This window comes from Anas platyrhynchos, chromosome 17 (genome assembly GCF_047663525.1).
Source record: "Anas platyrhynchos isolate ZD024472 breed Pekin duck chromosome 17, IASCAAS_PekinDuck_T2T, whole genome shotgun sequence".
In the NCBI taxonomy this organism is placed as follows: Eukaryota; Metazoa; Chordata; class Aves; order Anseriformes; family Anatidae; genus Anas; species Anas platyrhynchos.
Window position 1 is genome coordinate 2,052,249 of NC_092603.1, and position 27,954 is coordinate 2,080,202.

At 52.4% G+C, this 27,954-nt stretch overlaps 2 protein-coding genes across 3 annotated transcripts in view; both read left to right on the forward strand.

Annotated features, from left to right (window-relative positions):
- The window catches only part of LOC119718672 (butyrophilin subfamily 1 member A1-like), a 51,164-nt gene that overhangs the window by 640 nt on the left and 22,570 nt on the right, over positions 1 to 27,954 (forward strand). The window lies entirely within an intron of this gene.
- Positions 7,605 to 13,751, forward strand: LOC139998903 (butyrophilin subfamily 3 member A2-like). Its single transcript, XM_072024883.1, has 4 exons — positions 7,605 to 8,025; positions 11,914 to 12,261; positions 12,889 to 13,170; positions 13,300 to 13,751. The coding sequence occupies exons 1-4, from the start codon at positions 7,926 to 7,928 to the stop codon at positions 13,542 to 13,544; spliced, it is 975 nt and encodes a 324-aa protein (XP_071880984.1). The 5' UTR covers positions 7,605 to 7,925; the 3' UTR covers positions 13,545 to 13,751.

A 27,954-nucleotide genomic window follows, 5' to 3' on the forward strand; every position in this document is an offset into this window, starting at 1 on the left:
CAAAATCTCACCACCTCTCTGTGCCCTTCTCCATTGCCCAGCCCAGCTCACAGTGGTGGGACCAGGCCACTCTGTCACTGCCACCGTGGGGCAGGATGTCGTGCTGCCCTGCCACTTGTCCCCTCAACACGATGCTCGCACCTTGGAGGTCAGGTGGATCCGGGCCAAGTTCTCTAAGACAGTGCACCACTACCGCAATGGAGAGGACCTGTACGGGGAGCAGATGGGGGCATATGCCGGGAGGACAGAGTTGGCCAGGGATGGTCTCTCTGCTGGAAGCCTGCACTTGCGAATCACGGGGCTGAGACCCTCTGATGATGGCCAGTACGTCTGCACTGTGAGAGATGCTCATGTTTATGACGAAGCCATTGTGGAGCTGGAGGTGGCAGGTTAGTGGCTGGGTTGAGGCATTCAAGGGATGGTGCAGGTGTCCCCGGGTCTGTGTGTCCCACCCAGGACCCGGTCCCATATTCATGGCCATCTACGTGGCCTTGCAAACAGTAGAGTGTGATGAGGCTTCTCCTCTGTCAGTGAGCACTTGTCCACCAAGAAGTACACCTGTGCCCTTGCAGGCTTTTTATTGAGAGAGAGCTGCTTGAATGCAATGATTTAATTCAGTCTCAGGGACCCTATTTGAACTCCATCCCCATGGTGTTGTGTGGACAATGGGCACAGGTTGCTGAGCAGGTCCTTCAGCTGTGCCAACAATAGGTGCGGGTTAGGGGTGAGAGTGGCTCCGTGGAGTGCCCGGTCCCTGAGCCCCTGTGACCATGGCTGTCCTGGGCTGTGTCTGGCATGGGAGCTGATGGGGTCTTTGCCTTGAAATGAATCCCTCCCGAAGCGCAGCCCCAGCCACGTGCTCTTTCCCCAGCCACAGGCACTGACCCCCACCTCTCCCTGGGAGGCTACGAGGCCGGAGGCGTCCGGGTGCTGTGTCGATCGGCCGGCTGGTACCCGCTGCCGCAGCTGCTGTGGAGGGATGCTCGCGGCAGCACCTGCCCTCGGTCTCCCAGACACATTCCCAGGACCAGGAGGGGCTCTTTGAAATCGAAGGCGCCGTCATCATGACCGGGAGCGTGGAGGGGCCCTTGTCCTGCGTGGTCAGGAAAAGCCGCCTCCAGGAGGAACGGGAATCATCCCTGAACATTGCAGGTACAAATGGCACAGCCAGGGTGAGGTGTTCCTGGCCCCTGCACTTGTCCTGACCCAGGAGAAGTTTGGGTCTTGCTCTTCTAACCCCAGCCATGTAAATACAGCCCTTTTCCTTTTGCCTTTTTTCAGCTCCCTTTTTCATAAACGCCCAGCCCTTGATAGTGGTTCTGGTCCTGGTCCTGGTGTTTTTGGCTGTGTCCATTGGCCTCGGTGTTTATCTCTTTCGAAAGCAAGGTAAGCTGGCAGCACAGGGTTGGAGCGCAGGGAGGTGTTCTGCAGGGACCCCCCTGGGTCTGGAGCGGGGCTGAGCCCTGGCCCAGGGAGGTGCATAGGAGGAGGAAGGGAATGTTCTCCTGGGGATGCCAAAGGCCTTCGGATCCTCTTGGGTGGGAGGCCAGGGAGCATGGCTGCAGCGTGGGGCTGGTGGCAAGGCGCAGCCCCCCTGCACATGTTCCCACCCAGCAACCAAGCTGCTCTGCTCACCACCTGTTCCTTCGCCTTTGCTTTTCAGAGGCACAGAGCTGAGAGCTGGGAGAGTCCTTGCAGTCCCTGCCCCCAGCCCCTGGGGAAGTGGTGTCCCTGCGGGAGGGCCTGGTCTGGGTGGGCTCTGGGGGCTTGTGTGCTGGTGGCTCGGGGGTGCTGGAGGAGCAGCTGGAGCCTGGGGTGGGAGTGGGGAGTGCTGGGGCTGGGGCTGCCCTGGGAAGGGGACACGGCTGGGATGGCTGAAAGGAACGGGGATCAAGGTGGGGACGGGGAGCGAGCTGCGGGGCTGTCCCACTCTGCACTGACGCTTCTGGGACAGGGACGTCCTCCACCCGTCCCCATTCACTTCCCTTTTTGTTTTGGTGGCATGGTGCAGAGAGCTGCACAAGTGTCTGTCCTTACTGCTACAAGTCTTGTAAAAGCTGTGCCTCGGTCCTTGTTAGTCTGGTCCCTCTCAATCTGAGAGCAAGACTGTCTGTGCCCACTCACAAGGGCAAAGAAATTTGTGGTCTAGCCATAGAATTAGCCAAGAAATTTGAAGCACTCTTCTCTGAACATGCATTGCGTTTGCTTTCCTTTTCCAGTGAGAAAAGATGCAAAGATTGGTAAGATTCCCTTCATAACCTTTCCTTCATAAACTTGGCTTCTTTCCATGGCAGCAGCCATGGGCTGAGCAGCTCCCCTCTCTCATGCCTTGCTTTTGTCTTCCTTTTCCAGTGGAACAAGCTGCAGAGCTGGGTGAGTGTCACAGAGCTTGGCCTGCATGACATCTCAGTCGAGATGAGTGAGTCGGTCTTCCCCCCCCCCACAACTGAAGGAATTCGGGGTCTTTGGTTTGTAGCAGTCATTGATGAGAAGTAGACTCTATTCATCCATGAATTGCTTTTCTCTTTCGTTTGTAGATGAACAAGCTGCAGAGCTGGGTAAGTCTCGCTCTCCAAATAGAAAAGAAAAAAAAATACTGTGTCTTCTACTTATATTTTCCTTTTCTCTTTCATTTGTAGAGAAACAAGCTGCAGAGCTGGGTAAGTCTCCCGGTGTTCAGACCCAAGGGCAACACCAAGGCGATGTGCAGGGGAGGGTGGGCAGCTGGGACAGAGCAGCCCAGGGCTGGCCCCTCACCCTGCCCACACCCACTGGGCACCAGCCCTGGGCTGTGACCAGCTCTCCTCTCTCCTTCCAGCATGGAGAAAGTTCCTGCTGCCTCACAATACAGGTAGGTGTGCATTGGGTTGCCCTCTACGGGGCTTCTCCTGCCCTTGCTGGGGCATGTTCATGAGCCCAGAGGTGCCCCATCTCCTGCCCCGTGGGGCAGCTCCTGGCCCCGAGCTGGGGAAAGCCTGCCCAGGGCTGAGCTCTGCCCCTAATGGCCTGGCTCCTTCTGTCCCTGCAGTGAAGGTGACCCTGGATCCGGACACGGCTCATCCCTGGCTTGTTGTGTCTCGGGACAACAGCAGTGTGAGACGGGAGCGTAAACGGCAGCAGGTTCCTGACACACCAGAGAGATTTGACCGTTGGTTGTGCGTGCTAGGCCGTGAGGAGTTCATAGAGGGGAGGCACTGCTGGTTGGTGGAGGTGGAGGGAGAGCAGCTACAGTATTCAGGATGGGGTGTGGGGGTGGCCAGGGCTTCTATGGAGAGAAAGAAGTGGATCAACATAATCCCTGAAGAAGGGATCTGGGCTGTGCTGTACTATAACGGGCAGCTCAAGTCTCTCACATCTCCTCCCACCCCCTTGTCCCTGTCCCCTGTCCCCACAAGGATCTGGGTCTGTCTGGACTGTACCCAGGGGCAGGTGTCTTTTATCAACACTGACAATGGGGTCCAGATCTTCACTTTCACAAGAGCCTCCTTCAATGGGGAGAGCATCCGCCCCTGGTTCTGGCTGGGGACAGAGGGAATACAGCTGTGCCTGAGGGACAGCATGCCCAAAACCCTGTCCCCAGCCCTGGGGACGTCCTGTCCTTCTCCATACATTCCTGCATCACCTCTCCTTGGTCCTTCAGGAGCACCACAAGAATGAGGGGCAGTGGGGCCAGGGGCTGCCCCAGGCTCCTCCCTGCTGCTGGAGGAGGGCTGGGATGCTGCAAGCAGGGGCCAGGCCCCTTGCAGCCCCTGGGCTCTGCCCTGCACGCGGCTCCTGTGCTGGGGCACAAGCCCTGCTGGCACCCACGGGTCTCACCCTGCCTCTGAGCCCCAGCGGGCAACACAGCAACTCTCCACGCTCCTCTCCCCTCTGCTTGCACTGCTTGCAGACCCCAGGGCAAGGGATGTGGTCACCGTGTGCTGCCAGCCATTGCAGGCCTCCTTTGCCTCCTAGTTTGGGGTTGATCCTTTCTCTGTGCCTGGTGCTGAGCATGAGCAGCCTGTGGGGGCTCTTTGTTCCCTCCTCTGGAGCACATCTATGCAAGATGCAGCAGCAGGACTGTGTCAAATAAAGTTTTGTACAGGAAGATGGAGTCTGGCAGTGGCATTTCCTGGGTGCTTTGTGTCCTGAGGCCTTGCTGCCTGGGAAGGCGTCTTGCAGCAGACCGTCTCCTCACACGCCTTGCCCTGCAGAGCCTTCGCCCTCCTCGTAGCACTCCCTTGGAGGCCAAGGCCGCCGGCCTCCAGCTGGGGTCCTGCGCCTCTCCACTCACTCCAGTCCTCTGGGAGAGGCTCCTGCAGGCTGATGTGCTGCACCGAGTACGTGTAGGTGTCGCCTGCCACCGGGGCCACCAGCAGGGACACCTGCGTCTGGTAGGTCCAGTCGCCATTGGGGATGGCAGAGATGGGATTGTAGTCGTCGGGCTCCATGATGTCCCCGTTGTGCAGCCAGATGACGGTCACCTCGGGGGGGTAGAAGCCCCAGATGTGGCAGCTGAGGCGCACGGGCACACGGGCGTTCCCTGTCTCCGCGGGGATGATGCAGACTTGGGGCTGCACTGGAGCAGGGATGGGGATGGGGTCAGTGGTGGACGAGCCCCTTTTCCCTGCCATGCGCAACGTCCCCACACAACGTTCCATGAAACGCTCCCGTGAAATGCTCCCATTCAAAGCTCTAGGCATTGTCCCATGTGATGTCTCGTGTGACATCCCCATGCAATGCCCTGTGCAACGCCCCTGTGCCACTCCCTGCTAGAGGCATTGCTCTGTGCAACATCCTCTTGCAAAGGGCAATGCAATGTGCTGTTCAGTGCTGCGTGCAACATCCCCCTGTGACGTCCTCACGCAGTGTGCTCTACAACAACCCCTTGCAATGCCCAGTGCAACATCTTGCCGAGGTGATCAGCTCCAGAGCAAAATCTTTCTGCAGTGGAGCAGGGGATCTGACAGGCAGGGCTATTTTTTTCCAGCATTAGGTCACTTGTGGGAGCCGCCAGGACCCAGCAGCCCTTGCGAGGGAGGCTAAAAAGGTGTAGGCAGAGCCAGAAAGGCCCCGTGCTTGGCTCTTCAAAAGCTGCCCCTGGGAAGCAAGACAACCAGGAACAAGGTGACCAGGATGGGCAAACAGGGCATGGTGCATCAGAAGGGAGTGGCAGGCAATTCATGCAGGCAGGGCGAGAAGGGAGGGCAGAGCGTTCCCCCCCAGACCATACGAACAACTCCTCTAACGGCGGTCTACCACTAGCTAGGCTGCAATTGTCCCCACCAGGCACAGTGCTCTCTCTAGCAAGTCTGTACACACCCAGACTGACTGCCCGCTCAAAAATGCACCAGTTCAGGTCTCTGGGTGCAGGGAGCATCTGAGCCTCTTGCTGCCATCTGTAGGAGGCAGAGAGACTGTGTGTGCGTGAGGTGTGAGCAGGTAGATGACCTGGTCCACCTGGTGGCAGAACTCAAGGAGGAGGTGGAGAAGTTGCGGGCTATCAGGGAGTGTGAGCGGGAATTAGAGTGGTGGGGCAAGTCCCTGCGGGGCCTGAAGGAGAGGTACCGGGGTGAGACACCCCAAATGGGGGTGGACCCCCTCCCCTGTCGCTGTCAAGCAGAGGGAGGGGACCTAGGACTTCAGGAGGAATGGAGACAGGTCCCTGCTCGACATCGTAGGCGATGCCCTCCCCAAAAGGCCCCGCCTTCCCAGGTGCCCTTCCACAACAGGTTTGGAGCTCTGGAGCTTGAGAGACCGGGAGCTGAGGAAGAGGTAGAAAGTGTAGCCAGGAGGATGCCTAGGGTGAGGAAGTCGACTCCACGCCTCAGGACTGCCTCCACCAGGACAGAAAGAAGGGAGATTGCTGTAGGCGACTCCCTTCTCAGGGGAACAAAGGGCCCTAATTGTCAGCCTGACCCTAGCTGTAGGGAAGTCTGCTTCCTCCCTGGGGCCAGGGTCAAGGAAATTGCCAGAAAACTTCCCAACCTCGTTTGCCCCTCTGTCTACTATCCTTTTTTGATAGTCCAGGCTGGCAGTGATGACATTGAAGAGAGAAGCCTGAAGGCTATCAAACAGGACGTTAGGGGACTGGGGCAGTTAGTGGATGGAGCAGGAGTACAGGTGGAGCAGATCTCCACACTGCAGCCCATGGAGGAGCCCCCGGTGCAGGAGGTGGAAGGGGCCTGGAGGAGGCTGCAGCCCATGGAGAACCCCCACAGAAGCAGGCCCCAGGCCAGAGCCACAGCCCATGGAGAGGAGCCCCGGCAGGATCAGGAGGTCTGGAGGAGAGTTGTCATGCATGCACGACCCAGACTGGAACAGTTTGCTCCTGACAGATGTACTCCATACTACAGACCCATACTGGGGCAGTTGCTGGAGAGCTGCTGCCTGTTGGAAGCCCATGTAGGATAAGTTTGGGAAGGATGGCATCCCATGGGAGGAGTTGTTGACTCGGATGAGGGTAGAAAGCCCTTGCAAGGAGATCTGGACAGATTGGAGAGCTGGACAATCACCAACTGCATAAAGTTTAACAAAGGCAAGTACCAGGTCCTGCACCTGGGACACAGCAACCCTGGCTATATGTGCAGACTGGGTGACGAGATGTTGGAGAGCAGCCCTGCAGAGAGGGATCTGGGGGTTGTGGTTGACAGCAAGCTGAACACGAGCCAGCAGTGTGCCCTAGCAGCCAGGAGGGCCAACCGTATCCTGGGGTGCATAGAGCACGGCATTGCTAGTCAGTCAAGGGAAATGATTGTCCCACTCTACTCTGCGCTCTTCAGCCTCACCTCAAGGACTCTGTGCAGTTCTGGCCACCACAGTACAAGAAGGACGTGAAACTATTGGAGAGTGTCCAGAGAAGGGCCACAGAGATGGTGAAGGGCCTAGAGGGGAAGATGTATGACTTCAGCCAGTTCTCTTAGTACTCTGGGATGAATCCCATCAGGCCCTATAGTCTTGTATGCATTCATCTGGAGCAGCAAAACCCACACAAATTCGGGGTTTGTTGGGACTTTATCATTCCTGCAGTCACTGTCCTCCAGCTCAGGGCACCTGGAGTCCCACAGCCCAGCATCAGTGTTGAAGGCAAAGAAAGCAATAAACATCTCTGTGAATGACCCTGTCTGACCATCCCCATCAAGTAACAGACCAATGCTTTCTTTCATCCTACTTTTGCTGTTAAGATAGTCTAAAAAAAAAAAAAAAAAAAAAAAGCATTTTATTTCCCCTCACAGTACTGTCCATATTGGTCATATGAATGTCCAGTACTGTTCATACTGGTCATATGAATTTTCTCTCTACAAAAGCAAACAGTACCACTGTAGTCCTTCCATATTGACTGACCTCTCCTCCAGCAGACAAGAAACTTTCCTTATCCACCTAATCTCTTGAAGAAGGTCCCTGCCCATCTGAGCCAACCTTCTGCCATGTCTGCTTTACTGGAGATGGGAGAGGCACTGGCACTTTGCCTTCAGCACCCTGGGCAAAGGGTGGCAGCTCTGGGCTCGACACCAAGCTGTGCCCCATTCCCTGCAGCCTCCGATTCTGCTCAGCTCTTCACTGCCATCTCTCCACATTTTCCCATTGCTCACAGTTTGATTCCTCCTTGCATGCATGGAGATGAATGAACATAGCCAGTGGCTTTCCCTGGAGGTCTGGAGAGGCCCCTGCTGGGGACAAGCACCTCGTGCTTGCTAAAGGCAGTGGACTGGGCACCCAGCTGCAATGGGATGGTGGTGCCCGCCCTGCAGAGCTCCCCAGACATTGCCCTAGGGGCAGAGCTGCTCCAGGAGGGTTATTGCAGCCAGGAACTGGGCAAAGGTTGGGAAAGTTGGGCGTAGCCTTGTACTTTCTGCAGCTCTGCTGAGTGCTGAAAAGGACATCTAACTTGGCTTGGAGAAAAACCCCTGGGGGGCCACCTGTCCCCTGGGGGACCTCTCTCTCAGATGGGGCTCCCCTCGGACCACAGCCGCCCTAGCCTCACCAGCCATGCCAGGGATCTCCTGACTTCTCTCGTCGCTCTGATCCTCCTCCGCCTGGGCTCAGGTAGGATCCTGAGAGGCTGCTGGGGGCTCTCCCCCCTGTGCATGCAGACTTGCTGCTGTGGGACAGGGGAGCGGCTTTGGGAAAGGGGGGCCTGGAGCCCACAGCTCGCCCATGCCAATTTTCACTTTCACTTTGGTTCTTTCACGTAATATGGCTGCTGCCTTGCCTGCCCTTTCTGTGTCTCCTTCACCCGCCCGAATGCTGCAGAAAGGGCTCCCACTCCCAGCACACCTCCTTCTCCTGCACGTCCTCCCTCTCTCCCTCTCCTGTTTCCCCGGTCATAGCCCATGGGACACAGGGGACGCAGCACGCACCAACTCACGCACCAACTCACACCCTTTGTCACTCACTGCCCCTAAATTTACGATGGCAAAATCTTACCTCCTCTCTGTGCCCTTCTCCATTGCCCTGTGTGAGAAACATCTCAAATAATTTTCTTCAGACAGAATCTTCTCTGAAGCTATTTTATTCGCGATTGCAACAGTCCTGTCAATCAGGAGCACATTTCAGTAAACAAATCCTAACCTTTTATTCCCCATTACCCGATGCCTGATCACCTCCCCTGTTTCCTCATTGGATGAGTACTACAGGTTCACAAGCTACTCGACGCTCCTCTATACTATATATGTGCAATTTTTCTTTTTTTTTTTCAACCCTTTAATTTCTCCTTTCTTATGTTTTGAGAACTTTTGATCTTTGTTCTCCTGTTCTCACACTGCTCATCCTGTTTTTCTCAAGCTTCTACCTTATTTTGGAACAGTGACGCCTTCTACGGTCCACTTATCTCCTTAGTATTTCTCCTTATTATGACTACACAATTACCTTGGAATACAGAAAAATAATTCTCTACTGCAAAAATAGACCTTTGTTTCTCACAGTTCCCCCCTCTTCTTTTCTTACTCCTATTGTTGTTTTTGCACTTCTTCACATACCGCACTCTGAAGTTTTTCCAACATTAAGGTGCAGTATTTTTTTTCGCATGTCACAGGGCATGATAGATATACAATGCCATTATTTTACAATTCCAACAAATAGTTGTTGGAGCCAATTCCATGCAGCCAATAACAAAATTAGTTTCTCCCAAATATCTCTAAATCCCCAGGAAGTGTCATCTTGAGTTACTCTATGTAGGATCTTGTGGTTTTTTGTTTGTTTGTTTGTTTGCTTCTTTTGGTTTCGTTTTGGTTTTCCCAAATAATTTTTTAGATCAGTGAAATTCTTCCCATTTGATCTACATATATACAGAAACTAGTATTAATTACAGGGCATGTTCCTCTTATGAGGTTATTCATAAATCTAATATTATTTGATTCTAGAGTACTATTTTTGCAAACTTTATCTTATTTTCTAGATCTTCAATATTTTTACAATATTTTTGTGTTTTGAGATGTTTACAATAGCTTTTTCTAATTCACTCACCCTTAACCAAGGTAAAAAACACCTTGCAAAACTGTAAAATGCTAGAGAGTTTTACTAAAGGATTATCTGGAGTCCACTTAACTCGGCGTGTGGTCTCAAGGGGGCTTTGGCTTTGTGGGTCTTCAATAATAGTTACGTTTGGAATTATTGCCTCCAGGGTGCAAGCTCCCTTCCATCCTAGGGACAACACCTTCCTAGCTTTATTGCCATATAGCCAATACCACCCCTTGCCATTCAGGACAAGCCATCTGCTTACAGGATTCTCATGTTGCATCTGGTGTACATTATGCATATTAGCATTCCCGTGGTTACCATAGTTGGTACAGTATGGATGATTCCCTACTTCGTGGATATTTCCACACACAGGGTCAGTACTATTGCCCCCTGAGTTTCTATCAATATTGTTTAAAAGGCACCTTTGGTAACACAGTATATTGTAGCCAGGGTTACATGTAGGGAACTCAACTTCAAAATCTATTCCTTCCCGGGACTGTGTATGATCTGTCCTTTCTAGAAATCTAGAGATTCCAGACACAGTTGCTGCTGGAAATAGTAATCAGGGACAAGGCCTTTCCAGTCTTTCTAGGCATCTGGGTGCAAATCCAACAATTATTTCAAGATGGAACTCAAGAGATGTTCTGGATTAATTGGGAATGCTGATTTTTCCCTCCATACTATCACTAATCCGTTGAGAATAGCTATTACTAAGATAAACTCAAAATACATCATTACTATGTATATATACACACCCCTAAAATAATAAAGAAATAATAAGTAAGAAAAACCATAGAAATCACATACTAATAAGGATTCTTCTGGTGGGGATTAAATACCCTTCTTTCTCCTACTTCCAGGGAGTGTTCCCTGGAAACACTCCAATTCTGTGTAATTCAATCCCTCTTACTCATTAATTCATTACAAATTCTTCTAAGGAGAAGTTAAAGATTTACAATTAATAGTTTCAACAGTTTTAACCTGGAAAGTCTTTGTTAATGCAGTCTCTCTGGTATCAGAGTTAACTGATGCTTTTACCCAGATATGAGTCCACCCTTTCTCAGCTGTTCTTACTGTCATTTCAATAGTCAGGAGCACTTGGAACAGTCCATCCCACTCAGGTTGCAGTTTCAATTCTCCCCATATTTGCATCAGAACCCAAGCTCCTTCTCAAAATTGTTGGATCAGAGCTTCCAAGGGTGGGGTTTGAGCTAACAGTACACGGCTCCTTGGAGATGAAAAGAGGATGACAGCCCGAGTACATAGTTCTTAAGAAACGCATCTTTTGTCTCAAATTGAGGTAATTCGTTCCCTTTGTCCATGTACAGCAATCCAAATAATATTTCATATGGTGAAACTCCCACATCTTTTCTTGGTGCAGTTTGAATTCGGAGAAGTGCCAAAGGCAAGCACTTTTTTGGGGGAAGCTGAGTTTCCAGGACTTAGTCAATTGCTTCTTTACTGTCTAATCCGCTCCACCCTTCCAGAAGAAGAAGGATGCCAAGGAGTGTGAAGTTTTCTGTTAATTCCTACAGTCCACGTTAGCCCTTGCAATATTTCTGACATAAAGTGATTTCCTTGATCAGAGTCAATATTTTCAACAATTCCATATCTGGGAGTTATTTGTTCCAGAATTACTTTAGTTACTATGTTCGCACTAGCAGATACTGAAGGGATAGCTTCCACACACCCTGACAAATGATCTACCAAGACTAGTAAGTATATAAATTTACCTGCTCTAGGAGTTCTGTAAAATCCTCCTGTACACTTTGGAAGCATTGAATTCCTGGTTCTTGCCCTCTTCAGGCTGACTGTTTTAAAGTCCTATTTCCCTTTTGACATACTACGCAACTCCTGCGTACTTGTTCAGCCAGAATATATATATTCCTATGTGTACTTCTTTCCATAGCACAGCATCACACATTGCTTGAATTCCCCAATGACATTCTTGATATAAAACAGTTAATACTCGCCTCAATAGCACTTTATTCAGCATTTCACTCCCATCAGGGAGTATCTGTTTTCCTTTGGACTTCGTGACTCCTAATTCCTTAAAAACCTCTTTCTCTTAAAACGGTTTAGTTAGGGGTAGCTCAACAATTCCCTGTATCCTCTCTGGATTTATTTTTCATTCCCCCTCAGACACTAGATGCCCTAAATATTTGACTTCTCTTTCTACAAATTTTAATTTATTTTCCAATACTTTCAAGCCCTGTTTTCCCAGAAAGTTGAATAGCTTGTTAGTGGCTTCCTTCACAACTGTTTTCTCCTGTCCTGACAATAAAAGATCATCCACATAACACCTTCTCCTGCACATCCTCCCTCTCCGTCTCCTGTTTCCCCAGTGGTTTCCCATGGGACACAGGGGACGCAGGATGCACCAACTCACACACAGCTCGCTTTTTGTCACTCACTGACCCTAAATTTACGATGCCAAAATCTCACCTCCTCTCTGTGCCCTTCTCCATTGCCCAGCCCAGCTCAATGTGGTGGGACCAGGCCACCCTGTCACTGCCACCATGGGGCAGGATGTCGTGCTGCCCTGCCACTTGTCCCCTCAACGCGATGCTCGCACCTTGGAGGTAAGGTGGATCCGGGACAGGTTCTCTGAGACAGTGCACCACTACCGCAATGGACAGGACCTGTACAGGGAGCAGATGGGGGCATATGCCGGGAGGACAGAGTTGGCCAGAGATGGTCTCTCTGTTGGAAGACTGGACTTGCGAATCACGGGGCTGAGACCCTCTGATGATGGCCTGCACGTCTGCACTGTGGGAGATGCTGATGCTTATGACGAAGCCATTGTGGAGCTGGAGGTGTCAGGTTAGTGGCTGGGGTGGTGCTGCCAGGGCAGAGTTTACGTGTCCTTTGAATGTTCCAGCTGTTTCACAGCATGGAGCATGCCCATGGATGTGGAGGTAATATTTGGGGAGAGAGCTCCCTGGAGAGTTTTGTCAGTTTTCACTGGTGTCCTTGAAGACAATAATAATATTGTGAGGGCACTGGGCACAGGCTGCTGAGCAGCACCTTCAGCTGTGTCAGCAATGGGACCAAAGAGCACACAGGGAGAGTCGCAGAGTCCTCTGAGCAGCCGGACATCTGCTTTACTTTTGCTTTCTATGCTGGGGGAGACCTGAGACATTGTCTGCAAGTCTCGGGGCTTCTTGAACCATCACGGCTTGGTGCAGATATGCTGCCTGGAGGTGCTGAAGCTCAGCACTTGGTTTTTCTGGGCAATTTCAAGCTACTGGAATTGTGCAGCCTTGCTCTCTGGGTCCGGTATATAGGAGGGTGTTTTTGGGTTGAGGGTGAGTGCATGGACTGCCTGTAACTTGAGCCCCAGGAGACGTAGCTGTGAAGGGCTGTATCTGGCATGGGAGCAGATGGGGTCTTTGCCTTGAAAGGAATCCCTCCCCAAGTCAAGCCCCAGACACGTGCTCTTTCCCCCAGCCACAGGTGCTGACCCCCACCTCTCCCTGGGGGGCTACGAGGCCGGAGGCGTCCGGGTGCTGTGTCGATCGGCCGGCTGGTACCCGCTGCCACAGCTGCTGTGGAGGGATGCTCGCGGGCAGCACCTGTCCTCGGTCTCCCAGACACATTCCCAGGACCAGGAGGGGTTCTTTGAAATCGAAGGTGCCGTCATCGTGACCGGAAGTGTGGAGGGGCCCTTGTCCTGCGTGGTCAGGAGCAGCCGCCTCCAGGAGGAAAAGGAATCATCCCTGCACATTGCAGGTACAAATGGCACAGCCAGGGTGAGGTGTTCCTGGCCCCTGCACTTGTCCTGAGCCGGCAGAAGTCTGGGTCTTGCTCTTCCACCTGCTGGCATGGAAACGCAGCCCTTTACCTGGTGCCTTTTCTCAGCTCCCTTCTTCCACAACGCCCAGCCCTGGATGGTGGCTCTGGCTCTGGTCCTCGTGCTTTTGGCTGTGTCCATTGGCCTCAGTGTTTATCTCTTTCGAAAGCAAGGTAAGCTGGCAGTGCAGGGATGGAGCAGAGGGAGGTGTTCTGCAGGGACCCCCTGGGTGTGGAGCGGGGCTGAGCCCTGGCCCAGGGAGGTGCGTAGGAGGAGGACGGGAATGTTCTCCTGGGGATGCCAAAGGCCTTAGGATCGTCTTGGGTGGGAGGCCAGGGAGCATGGCTGCAGCGTGGGGCTGGTGAAAAGGCGCAGCCCCCCTGCACATGTTCCCACCCAGCAACCAAGCTGCTCTGCTCACCACCTCTTCCTCTGCCTTTGCTTTTCAGCGGCACAGAGCCGAGAGCTGGGAGAGTCCTTGCAGTCCCTGCCCCCAGACCCTGGGGAAGTGTTGTCCCTGCGGGAGGGCCAGGGCCTGGTCTGGGTGGGATCTGGGGGCTTGTGTGCTGGTGGCTCGGGGGTGCTGGAGGAGCAGCTGGAGCCTGGGGTGGGAGTGGGGAGTTCTGGGGCTGCCCTGGGCACGGGACACGGCCGGGATGACTGAAAGGAACGGGGATCGAGGTGGGGACGGGGAGCGAGCTGCGGGGCTGCCCCGCTCTGCACTGACGCTTCTGGGACAGGGACGTCCTCCACCCATCCCCAATCACTTCCACTTGTGTTTTGGTGGCACGGTGTAGAGCGATGCACAAGTGTCTGTCCTTACTGCTACAAGTCTTACAAAATGCTGGCCCTAGGTCTTTCTTAGTGGGGTCGCTACAAGTCTAGGAGCAGGGTGGTCTGTGCACATGCATGAGAGCAAAAACTTTGGGGTCTAGCCATCTAGCCATGGAAGCAGCATTGGATTGAAAGTCTCTCCACTCTGACCATTCATTCCTTTTGCTTTTCTATAGCAGCGAAAAAGGATGCAGAGCTGGGTAAGTCTCCTTCCCCAAAGAGAAGGCATTTGGTGTCTTCCCACAAGCATACTCCCCTCTGACCTTACCTTGCTTTTGATTTTCTTTTTCTTTTCCAGGGAAACAAGCTGCAGAGATAGGTGAGTGTCTATACCTGAACTGGAAGAATTTGAAGTGTAGACAGTGGGTGAGAATTTTTTTCCCTCTGATCATGCATTCCTTATGCTTTTCTTTTCAAGAGGAAAAAGATGCAAGACTGGGTGAGTCTCTTCCTCCCCCCAACTGAAGGAATTGGGGGTCTTTGGTTTGTAGCAGTTATTGTTGAGAAACTGACTCTTCTCATCAATGCATTGCTTTTCTATTTTGTTTGTAGATGAACAAGCTGCAGAGCTCGGTAAGTCTCACTCTCCAAACAGAAAAAAAAAAAAAAAAAAAAAAAACAACGAAAAAAAAGGCATCATAGTGAGAGGTATGGAATCAGAAACTGTGCCTCCTTCTCATGTTTTCCTTTTCCCTTTCATTTGTAGAGAAACAAGCTGCAGAGCTGGGTAAGTCTCCTGGTGTTCAGACCCAAGGGCAACACCAAGGCGATGTGCAGGGGAGGGTGGGCAGCTGGGACAGAGCAGCCCAGGGCTGGCCCCTCACCCTGCCCACACCCACTGGGCACCAGCCGTGGGCTGTGACCAGCTCTCCCCTCTCCTTCCAGCATGGAGAAAGTCTGTCCTGCCTCATAATAGAGGTAGGTGTGCATTGGGTTGCTCTCTGCGGTGCTTCTCCTGCCCCTGGTGGGGCATGTTCAGGAGCCAAGAGGTGCCCCATCTCCTGCCCCGTGGGGCAGCTCCTGGCCCCAAGCTGGGGAAAGCCTGCCCAGGGCTGAGCTCTGCCCCTGATGGCCTGGCTCCTTCTGTCCCTGCAGTGAAGGTGACCCTGGATCCACGCACGGCTCATCCCTGGCTTGTTGTGTCTCAGGACAACAGCAGTGTGAGATGGGAAAGTGAATGGGAGCAGGTTCCTGACACACCAGAGAGATTTGACGTTCGGATGTGCGTGCTGGGCTGTGAGGAGTTCAGAGAGGGGAGGCACTGCTGGTTGGTGGAGGTGGAGGGAGAGTGGCTAAAGTATTCTTGGTGGGCTGTGGGGGTGGCCAGGGCTTCTCTGAAGAGAAAAGGGAAGATCAAAATGAGCCCTACAGCAGGGATCTGGGCTGTGCTGTACTATGAGGGGCACCTCAAGTCTCTCACATCTCCTCGCACTCCCTTGTCCCTGTCCCCTGTCCCCACGAGGATCTGGGTCTGTCTGGACTGTACCCAGGGGCAGGTGTCTTTTATCAACGCTGACAATGGGGTCCAGATCTTCACTTTCACAGCAGCCTCCTTCAATGGGGAGAGCATCCGCCCCTGGTTCTTGGTGGAGACACTGAGAATTCAGATGTGTCTGCGGGACAGCACCCCCCAGACCCTGTCCCCAGCCCTGGGGGGCTCCGGCCCTTCTCCAGACACTCCTGCATCACCTCTCCTTGGTCCTGCAGGAGCAGCACAGGAATGAGGTGCACTGGGGCCAGGGGCTGCTCCTTTATTCCTCTTTGCTGCTGGAGGAGGACTGGGATGCTGCAAGCAGGGGCCAGGCCCCTTGCAGCCCCTGGGTTCTGCCCTGCACACAGCTCCTGTGCTGGGGCACAAGCCCTGATGGCACCCACGGGTCTCACCCTGCCTCTGAGCCCCAGCAGGCAACACAGGGGCTGCAGCAGCACTCCACACTCCTCTCCCCTCTGCTTACAGACCCCAGGGCAAGGGATGTGGTCACTGTGTGCTGCCGGCAATTGCAGGCCACCTTTGCCTCCTAGGTTGGGGTTGATCTTTGCTCTGTGCCTGGTGCTGAGCATGAGCAGCCTGTGGGGGCTCTTTGTTCCTTCCTCTGGAGTATATGTATCCAAGGCCCAGCAGCAGCAGGACTGTGTCAAATAAAGTTTTGTACAGGAAGATGGAGTCTGGCAGTGGCATTTCCTGGGTGCTTTGTGTCCTGAGGCCTTGCTGCCTGGGAAGGCATCTTGCAGCAGACCGTCTCCTCACACGCCTTGCCCTGCAGAGCCTTCGCCGTCCTCGTAGCCCTCCCTTGGAGGCTCTTGCACAGTTTCACGCCCTTCATCTGCTGCGGTGACCACAGATGCACACAGTGCTCGAGGCGAGGCCGCAGCAGGCCGAGCAGAGTGGGATGATCCCTTCCCTCGGCTGGCCAGCAGTGCTGTGCCTGAGGCACCCCAGGGCACGCTTGGCCCTTTGGGGTCCCATGCCATGGCCCCCACACAACCGCTCCTCTTGGTGAGACACCGTAGGAGTGTGTGAGCCTCTGCCATGTGCCCAGAACTCTGTACAGACACCAAAGGGCCTTGTGGAGCATCTTTATTGTCAGCACCATGACATTGGGTCTGAGATGGGGCCAACCTGGAGCCGCCGATGCCAGGAGGTTTCCGTCTGGGGGTCCTCAGATGCTGCCTGGGGAAGGGTGGGACACACAGGGCGAGAGATGGGGTGATTCGCCCTTCACAGATGAGGACGGGGATGGGGACACCATTACCTGCGGGGTAGTTGTCTCCAGGGAGGTGAGTGTAACCTGCGGGGGGGAGAAGAGGAGTGAGCAGAGTCCTTGTCACCGTTGACAATGGCCCCGGCTCTCCCCGGATACTCACCCGGGGCGGGAGGCCTGGCCCTGAAGCGGTAGACGCCAGCGAGAAAGAAGCCAAGTCCCAGCACCATCAGCACGGTGGCCACCACCACCAGTATCGTCACCTCTGGCATCAGTCCAGGACCTGCGGGGACACGGCCGGGTGAGGGGCAGCAAGGAGCCAAGGCCGCCGGCCTCCGGGTGCGGTCCTGCGCCTCTCCACTCACTCCAGTCCTCCAGGAGAGGCTCCTGCAGGCTGATGTGCTGCACCGAGCACGTGTAGGTGTTGCCTGCCACCGGGGCCACCAGCAGGGACACCTGCGTCTGGTAGCTCCAGTCGCCATTGGAGATGGCGGAGATGGGGTTGTAGTCGTCGGGCTCCACGATGTCCCCGTTGTGCAGCCAGATGACGGTCACCTCGGGGGGGTAGAAGCCCCAGATGTGGCAGGTGAGGCGCACGGGCACACAGGCGTTCCCCGTCTCCGCGGGGATGATGCGGACTAGGGGCTGCGCTGGAGCAGGGATGGGGATGGGGTCAGTGGTGGGCGAGCCCCTTTTCCCTGCCCTGTGCAATGTCCCCACGCAATGTTCCTTGCAACGCTCCCGTGCAACGCCCTGTGCAAAGCTCCACACAACTTCCCCATGCCACTTCCCCATTCGATGCCTTGTGCAAGCTCTAGGCATTGTCCCATGCGATGTCAAATGCAACATCCCCATGCGATGCTCACAGGATGCCCTGTGCAACGCCCCTGTGCCACACCCTGCAAGAGGCATTGCTCTGTGCAACATCCCCTTGCAAAGGGCAATGCAATGCGCTTTGCAGTGCTCTGTGCAACATACCCCTGCGACATCCTCACGCAGTGTGCTCTTCAACACCCCCATGCAATGCCCAGTGCAACATCTTGCCGAGGCAATCAGCTCCATGGCAGACTCTTTCTGCAGCGGAGCAGGGGATCCCACAGGCAGGGCTACGTTTTTCTGGCATCAAACCCACTTGAGGGAGCCGCCAGGACCCAGGAGCACTTGCAAGGGGAGGCTGACAAAGTGTAGGCTGAGCCAGCAAGGCCCCATGCCTGGCCACTCAAAAGCTGCCCATGGGAAGCAAGACGACAAGTAATGCAGCGACCAGGATGGGCAAACAGGGCATGGCTCATCGGAAGGGAGTGGCAGGCATTTCATGCAGGCAGGGCGAGCAGGGAGGGCAGAGCGTTCCCCCCCCTCCCATACAAACAACTCCTCTAACGGCGGTCTACCGCTAGCAAGGCTGCAATGGTCTCCACCAGGCACAGTGCTCTCTCTAGCAAGTCTGTGCACACCCAGACTGACTGCCCGCTCAAAAATGCACCAGTTCAGGTCTCTGCGTGCAGGGAGCATCTGAGCCTCTTGCTGCCATCTGTAGGAGGCAGAGAGACTGTGTGTGCGTGAGGTGCGATCAGGTGGATGACCTGGTCCACCTGGTGGCAGAGCTCAAGGAGGAGGTGGAGAGGTTGAGGGCTATCAGGAGAGGTTGAGGGCTATCAGGGAGTGTGAGTGGGAGATAGAGTGGTGGGCAAGTCCCTGCGGGGCCTGAAGGAGAGGTACCGGGGTGAGACACCCCAAATGGGGGTGGACCCCCTACCCTGTCACTGTTGGACAGAGGGAGGGGACCTAGGATTTGAGGAGGAATGGAGACAGGCCCCTGCTCAAAATCCCATGCGATGCCACCCCATACAAGCCCCTGCTTCCCAGGTGCCGTTAAACAACAGTTTTGAGGCCCTGGAGCTTGAGAGACTGGTAGCTGAGGAAGAGGTAGAAAGTGTAGCCAGGAGGATGCCTAGGGTGAGGAAGTCGACTCCAAGCCTCAGGACTGCTATCCTCTTTTGATAGTCCAGGCTGGCAGTGATGACATTGAAGAGAGAAGCCTGAAGGCTCTCAAGCGGGACGTTAGGGGACTGGGGCAGTTAGTGGATGGAGCGGGAGTACAGGTGGAGCAAATCTCCACACTGCAGCCCATGGAGAAGCCCCTGGTGCAGGAGGTGGATGGGGCCTGGAGGAAGCTGTGGCCCATGGAGAGCCCCCGCAGGTGCAGCCCCAGGCCGGAACCACAGCCTGTGGAGAGGAGACCACACAGGAGATGGGACTCTGAGGGGAGCTGTCATGCATGCACAACCCAGACTGGAACAGTTTGCTCCTGACAGATGTACCTCATACTACAGACCCACACTGGGGCAGTTGCTGGAGAGCTGCTGCCTGTGTGAAGCCCATATAGGATCAGTGTGGGAAGGACGGCATCCCATGGGAGAAGTTGTTGACTCGGATGAGGGTGGAAAGCCCTTGCAGGGAGATCTGGACAGACTGGAGAGATGGGCAATCTCCAACTGCATGAAGTTTAAGAAAGGTAAGTGCCAGGTCCTGCACCTGGGACGAGGCAACACTGGCTATACGTGCAGACTGGGTGACGAGATGTTGGAGAACAGCCCTGCAGAGAGGGATCTGGGGGTTATGGTTGACAGCAAGATGAACATGAGCCAGCAGTGTGCCCTAGCAGCCAGGAGGGCCAACTGTATCCTGGGGTGCATCGAGCACGGCATTGCTAGTTGGTCGAGGAAGGTGATTGTCCCACTCTACTCTGCACTCTGCGGCCTCACCTCAAGTACTCTGTGCAGTTCTGGGCACCACAGTACAAAAAGGACATGAAACTATTGGAGAGTGTCCAAAGAAGGGCCACAGAGATGGTGAAGGGCCTTGAGGGGAAGACATATGCCTTCTGCCAGATCTCTTAGTACTCTGGGATGAATCCCATCAGGCCCTATAGTCTTGTATGCATTCATCTGGAGCAGCAAAACCCACACAAATTCGGGGTTGTTGGGACTTTATTGTTCCTACAGTCACTGTCCTCCAGCTCAGGGCACCTGGAGTCCCACAGCCCAGCATCAGTGTTGAAGGCAAAGAAAGCATTAAACATCTCTGTGAATGACCCTGCATGACCATCCCCATCAAGTAACAGACCAATGCTTTCTCTCAACCTACTTTTGCTGTTAAGATAGTTTAAGAAAAAAAAAAAAAAAAAAAAAAAAAGAAAAAGCATTTTATTGCCCCTCACAATACTGTCCAGGTTCAACTCAAATTGAGCTTTGGTCATATGAATTTTCTCCCTACAAAAGCAAACAGTACCACTGTAGTCCTTCCATATTGACTGACCTCGCCTCTAGCAAACAGGAACTTTCCTTATCCTCCTAAGCTCTAGAAGAAGGTCCCTGCCCATCTGAGCCAACCTTCTGCCACGGCTGCTTTACTGGAGCCGGGAGCAGCACTGGCATTTTGCCTTCAGCACCCTGGGAAAAGTGTGGAAGCTCTGGGCTTGACACCCAGCTGTGCCCCATTCCCTGCAGCCTCTGATCCTGCTCAGCTCTTCACTGCCATCTCTCCACATTTTCCCATTGCTCACAGTTTGATTCCTCCTTACATGCATGGAGATGAACGAACATAGCCAGTGGCTTTTCCTGGAGGTCTGGAGAGGCCCCTGCTGGCGACATGCCTCTCGTGCCTGCTAAAGGCAGTGGACTGGGCACCCAGCTGCAATGGGATGGTGGTGCCCGCCCTGCAGAGCTCCCCAGACGTTCCCCTAGGGGCAGAGCTGCTCCAGGAGGGTTATTGCAGCCAGGAACTGGGCAAAGGTTGGGAAAGTTGGGCATAGCCTTGTGCTTTCTGCAGCTCTGCTGGGTGCCGTGAGGGACGTCTACCTGGCCTTGGAGAAAAACCCCTGGGGGGCCACCTGTCCCCTGGGGGACCCCTCTCTCACATGGTGCTACCCTGGGGCTGCAGCCACCCCAGCTTCACCGGCCGCACCAGGGGCCCCCTGACTTTCCACAATATATAGGGGTGGCTAGCCAGGGGGGGAGCAGACTGCTCGGTGTTAGGCAGGACATCAATCAGTGGGTGGTGAGCATTGTGCTCACTTGTTTCGTACACACTGTTAGTAGTAGTACTATTATTATTCTTGTTGTTGTTATTATTATTTTCCTGTCTTAATAAACTGCCTTTATCTCAATCCACAGGCTTCACTTCACGGTTCTCTCCGTGATCCCAGAGAAGGAGGGTGGAGGACGAACAAACGGCTGTGTGGTGTTTAGCTGCCGAATGGGTTAAACCACAACATCTCCAAAAAGGCAGACCTCTTCCAAATGTTCATTTCCATCCTCCCATCCCTTAGCTCCTCCACGTTGCGTCTGTACAATGTAGCCTGGTGGTTGTGGGCAGGGGTCTTTCAGGATGAAGGCAAAGAGGAAGAGGAGGTCAAACTTTTTACCTTTCTGGACTTTGACCTTCTCTTGGACAGTATTGAGGAGATTTTTGCTTATCTTTCCCTTGCTTCCTGCCAACAAGTTGTTTGTCTTTCCCTAACCACTTGCTTGTCCTTCCCTCATCCATTGGCCTTGAGCTATATCGTCCTTTTTATATCTGCTTCTCATAAGGCTCTCATCTCCATCCCCAACAATTAGGATATTTTAAGGTTCTCATCTACATCCCCAATAATAAGGATATTTTACCATATATGTAGCTAAATATTAATTCAGATCAGTTTTAGCGTCTCCGGAAACTCAGTGGCAGGCATGCAGAACTCCCCAGACACTTGTCCCCACTGCTCCAGGGCCAGAGCTCCTCCTAGACGATTATTGCAAAAAGGATGCAGGAAAAGGCTTGGGAAGTTCGGCGTAGCACTGTGCTTCCTGCAGCATAGCTGGGTGCTGTGAGGGACCTCGCTCTTTTGTTGGGGTTCCCTTGGAGAAGAACACCTGTGGGGGCCATCTGCCCCCTGGGAGACCTCTCTCTCAGATGGGGCTCCCCTGGGGCTGTGGCTGCCCCAGCGTCACCGGCCATGCCAGGGGCCTCCTGACATCCCTCATCACTCTGCTCCTCCTCCGGCTGGGCTCAGGTAGGATCCTGAGGGGCTGCTGGGAGCTCTCACCCCTGTGCATGCAGACTTGCTGCTGCGGGACAGGGGAGCAGCTGTTAGAAAAGGGGGGGGCCTGAGCCCACAGCTCAGCCCCCCGATGGGTTTCATTTTCACTTTTGTTCTTTCACACAATACGGAGGCTGCCTTGCCTGCCCTTTCTGTGTCTCCTTCACCCACCGAATGCTGCAGAAAGGGCTCCCACTCCCAGCACACCTCCTTCTCCTGCACGTCCTCCCTCTCTCCCTCTCCTGTTTCCCTGGTGGTTTCCCATGGGACATGGGGGATGCAGCACACACCAACTCACGCCCTTTGTCACTCACTGCCCCTAAATTTACGATGGCAAAATCTTACCTCCTCTCTGTACCCTTCTCCATTGCCCAGTGTGAGAAACATCTCAAATAATTTTCTTCAGACTGGATCTTCTCTGAAGCTATTTTATTCATGATTGCAATGGTCCTGTCAATCAGGAGCACATTTCAGTAAACAAATCCTAACCTTTTATTCCCCATTACCCGATGCCTGATCACCTCCCCTGTTTCCTCATTGGATGAGTACTACAGGTTCACAAGCTACTCGACGCTCCTCTATACTATATATGTGCAATTTTTCTTTTTTTTTTTCAACCCTTTAATTTCTCCTTTCTTATGTTTTGAGAACTTTTGATCTTTGTTCTCCTGTTCGCACACTGCTCATCCTCTTTTTCTCAAACTTCTACCTTATTTTGGAACAGTGACGCCTTCTACAGTCCACTTATCTCCTTAGCATTTCTCCTTATTATGACTACACAATTACCTTGGAATACAGAAAAATAATTCTCTACTGCAAAAATAGACCTTTGTTTCTCACAGTTCCCCCCTCTTCTTTTCTTACTCCTATTGTTGTTTTTGCACTTCTTCACATACCGCACTCTGAAGTTTTTCCAACATTAAGGTGCAGTATTTTTTTTCGCATGTCACAGGGCATGATAGATATACAATGCCATTATTTTACAATTCCAACAAATAGTTGTTGGAGCCAATTCCATGCAGCCAATAATAAAATTAGTTTCTCCCAAATATTTCTAAATCCCCAGGAAGTGTCATCTTGAGTTACTCTATGTAGGGTCTTGTGGTTTTTTGTTTGTTTGTTTGTTTGCTTGTTTTGGTTTGGTTTTGGTTTTCCCAAATAATTTTTTAGATCAGTGAAATTCTTCCCATTTGATCTACATATATACAGAAACTAGTATTAATTACAGGGCATGTTCCTTTTATGAGGTTATTCATAAATCTAATATTATTTGATTCTAGAGTACTATTTTTGCAAACTTTATCTTATTTTCTAGATCTTCAATATTTTTACAATATTTTTGTGTTTTGAGATGTTTACAATAGCTTTTTCTAATTCACTCACCCTTAACCAAGGTAAAAAACACCTTGCAAAACTGTAAAATGCTAGAGAGTTTTACTAAAGGATTATCTGGAGTCCACTTAATTCTGTGCGTGTGGTCTCAAGGGGGCTTTGGCTTTGTGGGTCTTCAATAATAGTTACATTGGGAATTATTGCCTCCAGGGTGCAAGCTCCCTTCCATCCTAGGGACAACACCTTCCTAGCTTTATTGCCATATAGCCAATACCACCCCTTGCCATTCAGGACAAGCCATCTGCTTACAGGATTCTCATGTTGCATCTGGTGTACATTATGCATATTAGCATTCCCGTGGTTACCATAGTTGGTACAGTATGGATGATTCCCTACTTCGTGGATATTTCCACACACAGGGTCAGTACTATTGCCCCCTGAGTTTCTATCAATATTGTTTAAAAGGCACCTTTGGTAACACAGTATATTGTAGCCAGGGTTACATGTAGGGAACTCAACTTCAAAATCTATTCCTTCCCGGGACTGTGTATGATCTGTCCTTTCTAGAAATCTAGAGATTCCAGACACAGTTGCTGCTGGAAATAGTAATCAGGGACAAGGCCTTTCCAGTCTTTCTAGGCATCTGGGTGCAAATCCAACAATTATTTCAAGATGGAACTCAAGAGATGTTCTGGATTAATTGGGAATGCTGATTTTTCCCTCCATACTATCACTAATCCGTTGAGAATAGCTATTACTAAGATAAACTCAAAATACATCATTACTATGTATATATACACACCCCTAAAATAATAAAGAAATAATAAGTAAGAAAAACCATAGAAATCACATACTAATAAGGATTCTTCTGGTGGGGATTAAATACCCTTCTTTCTCCTACTTCCAGGGAGTGTTCCCTGGAAACACTCCAATTCTGTGTAATTCAATCCCTCTTACTCATTAATTCATTACAAATTCTTCTAAGGAGAAGTTAAAGATTTACAATTAATAGTTTCAACAGTTTTAACCTGGAAAGTCTTTGTTAATGCAGTCTCTCTGGTATCAGAGTTAACTGATGTTTTTACCCAGATATGAGTCCACCCTTTCTCAGCTGTTCTTACTGTCATTTCAATAGTCAGGAGCACTTGGAACAGTCCATCCCACTCAGGTTGCAGTTTCAATTCTCCCCATATTTGCATCAGAACCCAAGCTCCTTCTCAAAATTGTTGGATCAGAGCTTCCAAGGGTGGGGTTTGAGCTAACAGTCCACGGCTCCTTGGAGATGAAAAGAGGATGACAGCCCGAGTACATAGTTTTTAAGAAAAGCATCTTTTGTCTCAAATTGAGGTAATTCGTTCCCTTTGTCCATGTACAGCAATCCAAATAATATTTCATATGGTGAAACTCCCACATCTTTTCTTGGTGCAGTTTGAATTCGGAGAAGTGCCAAAGGCAAGCACTTTTTTGGGGGAAGCTGAGTTTCCAGGACTTAGTCAATTGCTTCTTTACTGTCTAATCTGCTCCACCCTTCCAGAAGAAGAAGGATGCCAAGGAGTGTGAAGTTTTCTGTTAATTCCTACAGTCCACGTTAGCCCTTGCAATATTTCTGACATAAAGTGATTTCCTTGATCAGAGTCAATATTTTCAACAATTCCATATCTGGGAGTTATTTGTTCCAGAATTACTTTAGTTACTATGTTCGCACTAGCAGATACTGAAGGGATAGCTTCCACACACCCTGACAAATGATCTACCAAGACTCATAAGTATTTAAATCTACCTGCTCTAAGGAGTTCTGTAAAATCCTCCTGTACATTTTGGAAGCATTGAAATCCTGTTTCTTGCCCTCTTCCGGCTGACTGTTTTAAAGTCCTATTTCCCTTTTAATATACTACACAACTCCTGCGTACTTGTTCAGCCAGAGTATATGTATTCCTACACATACTTATTTCCATAGCACAGCGCCACACGTTGCTTGAATCACCTCCCCTGTTTCCTCATTACCTGAGTACTACAGGTTCACAAGCTACCTGACACTCCTCTATACCAATATAAGTAAATTTTTTTTTTTTTTTTCAACCCTTTAATTTCTTCTTTCTTATGTTTTGAGAACGTGTGTTCTTTGTTTTCCTGTTCTCGCAATGCTCATCCTGTTTTCCTCAAGCTTCTACCTTATTTTGGAACAGTGACGCCTTCTACAGTCCACTTAGCTAATTAGCATTTCTGCTTATTGTGACTACACCTTGAAACACAGAAAAATAATTCTCTGCTGCAAAAACACAACATTGATTCTCACACCAGCCCAGCTCAGAGTGGTGGGACCAGGACACACTGTCACTGCCACCGTGGGGCAGGATGTCATGGTGGCCTGCCACTTGTCCCCTCAACGCGATGCTCGAACCTTGGAGGTCAGGTGGATCCGGGATGATTTGTCTAAGACAGTGCACCACTACCGCGATGGAGAGGACCTGTACAGGGAGCAGATGGAGGCATATGCCGGGAGGACAGAGCTGGTCAGAGATGGTCTCTCTGCTGGAAGCCTGGACTTGCTAATAACAGAGCTGAGACCCTCTGATGATGGCCAGTACTTCTGCACTGTGAAAAATGCTGATGCTTATGATGAAGCAACGGTGGATCTGGAGGTGTCAGGTTAGTGGCTGGGGTGATGCTGCCAGGGCAGAGTTTACGTGTCCTTTGAATGTTTCAGCTGTTTCACAGCATGGAGCATGCCCATGGATGTGGAGGTAATATTTGGGGAGAGAGCTCCCTGGAGAGTTTTGTCAGTTTTCACTGGTGTCCTTGAAGACAATAATCATAATATTGTGAGGGCACTGGGCACAGGCTGCTGAGCAGCACCTTCAGCTGTGTCAGCAATGGGACCAAAGAGCACACAGGGAGAATCACAGAGTCCTCTGAGCAGCCGGACGTCTGCTTTACTTTTGCTTTCTGTTCTGGGGGAGACCTGAGACATTGCCTGGATATCTTGGGGTTTTTGAACCAGGATGGCTTGGTGCAGAGATGCTGCCTGAAGATCCTGGAACTCGGTACCTGGGTTTTCTGTGTCATTTGGGGCTACTGGCATTGTGCCGCCCGGCTCTCTGTGTCCTGCAACAGCTGGAGTGGTTTTGGGCTGAGGGTGAGTAAATGAAGTGTCCAGTCAGAGAGTCCCTGAGGCCGTGTTTGGCCTGGCTGTGTCTGGCATGGGAGCAGATGGGGTCTTTGCCTTGGAACTCAATCCCTCCCCAAGGCAAGCCCCAGATACATGCTCTTTCCCCAGCCACAGGCGCTGACCCCCACCTCTCCCTGGGGGGCTACAAGGCCGGAGGCATCCGGGTGCTGTGTCGATCGGCCGGCTGGTACCCACTGCCGGAGCTGCTGTGGAGGGATGCTCGCGGGCAGCACCTGCCCTCGGACCCCCCAACACATTCCCAGGACCAGGAGGGGCTCTTTGAAATCGAAGGCGCCGTCATCATGACCGGGAGAGTGGAGGGGCCCTTGTCCTGTGTGGTCAGGAGCAGCCGCCTCCAGCAGGAGAGGAAATTTTCCCTGCACATCGCAGGTACAAATGGCACAGCCAGGGTGAGGTGTTCCTGGCCCCTGCACTTGTCCTGATCCAGGAGAAGTCTGGGTCTTGCTCTTCCACCCACAGGCATGTAAACACAGCCCTTTTCCTGGTGCCTTTTCTCAGCTCCCTTCTTCCACAACGCCCAGCCCTGGATAATGGCTCTGGCTCTAGTCCTCGTGCTTTTGGCTGTGTCCATTGGCCTCAGTGTTTACCTCTTTGTAAAGAAAAGTAAGTTGGTAGTGCAGGAATAGAGCAGAGGGAGGTGTTCTGCAGGGACCCCGCTGGGTGTGGAGCAAGGGGCTGAGCCCTGGCCGAGGGAGGTGCGTAGGAGGAGGAAGGGAATGTTCTCCTGGGGATGCCAAAGGCCTTAGGACCGTCTTGGGTGGGAGGCCAGGGAGCATGGCTGCAGCGTGGGGCTGGTGGCAAGGCGCAGCCCCCCTGCACATGTTCCCACCCAGCAACCAAGCTGCTCTGCTCACCACCTCTTCCTCCGCCTTTGCTTTTCAGCGGCACAGAGCCGAGAGCTGGGAGAGTCCTTGCAGTCCCTGCCCCCAGCCCCCGGGGAAGTGGTGTCTGTGCGGGAGGGCCTGGTCTGGGTGTGCTCTGGGGGCTTGTGTGCTGGTGGCTCGGGGGTGCTGGAGGAGCAGCTGGAGCCTGGGGTGGGAGTGGGGAGTGCTGGGGCTGGGGCTGCCCTGGGAAGGGGACACGGCCGGGATGGCTGAAAGGAACGGGGATCAAGGTTGGGACAGGGAGCAAGCTGCGGGGCTGCCCCGCTCTGCACTGTTGCTTCTGGGACAGGAACGGAACGTCCTCCAAAAATCTTTTTTTCATTTGGGTAATGTCTACGGTGCCACTGAGATATAAGCTGCACAAGTGTCTGTTTTTACAGTTGCACTAAGAGCATTGTTCTTAGCTGGACCACTATGTTTTGGGTCCCACCTTGGAACAAGGCTGTATTATCCCAGTCATGGGATGTATTCAGGGTCTAACATGCGCTGACCAAATTCCCTCTGATCATGCATTACTTTCACTTTCCTTTTCAGAGAAACAAGCTGCAGAGCTGGGTGAGTGTCCTGGTGCTTCGACACATGGCTATGCCAAGGCAATGTAAGGGGAGGGTGGGCAGCTGGGACAGAGCAGCCCAGGGCTGGCCCCTCACCCTGCCCACACCCACTGGGCACCAGCCATGGGCTGTGACCAGCTCTCCCCT

Coding starts and splice junctions, on each gene's coding strand:
- LOC139998903 (XM_072024883.1), top strand. CDS start 7,926: ATGGGGCTCCCCTCGGACCACAGCCGCCCTAGCCTCACCAGCCATGCC. Junction 8,026..11,913: donor CCTCCTCCGCCTGGGCTCAG/GTAGGATCCTGA, acceptor TCCATTGCCCAG/CCCAGCTCAATGTGGTGGGA. Junction 13,171..13,299: donor ATCATCCCTGCACATTGCAG/GTACAAATGGCA, acceptor GCCTTTTCTCAG/CTCCCTTCTTCCACAACGCC.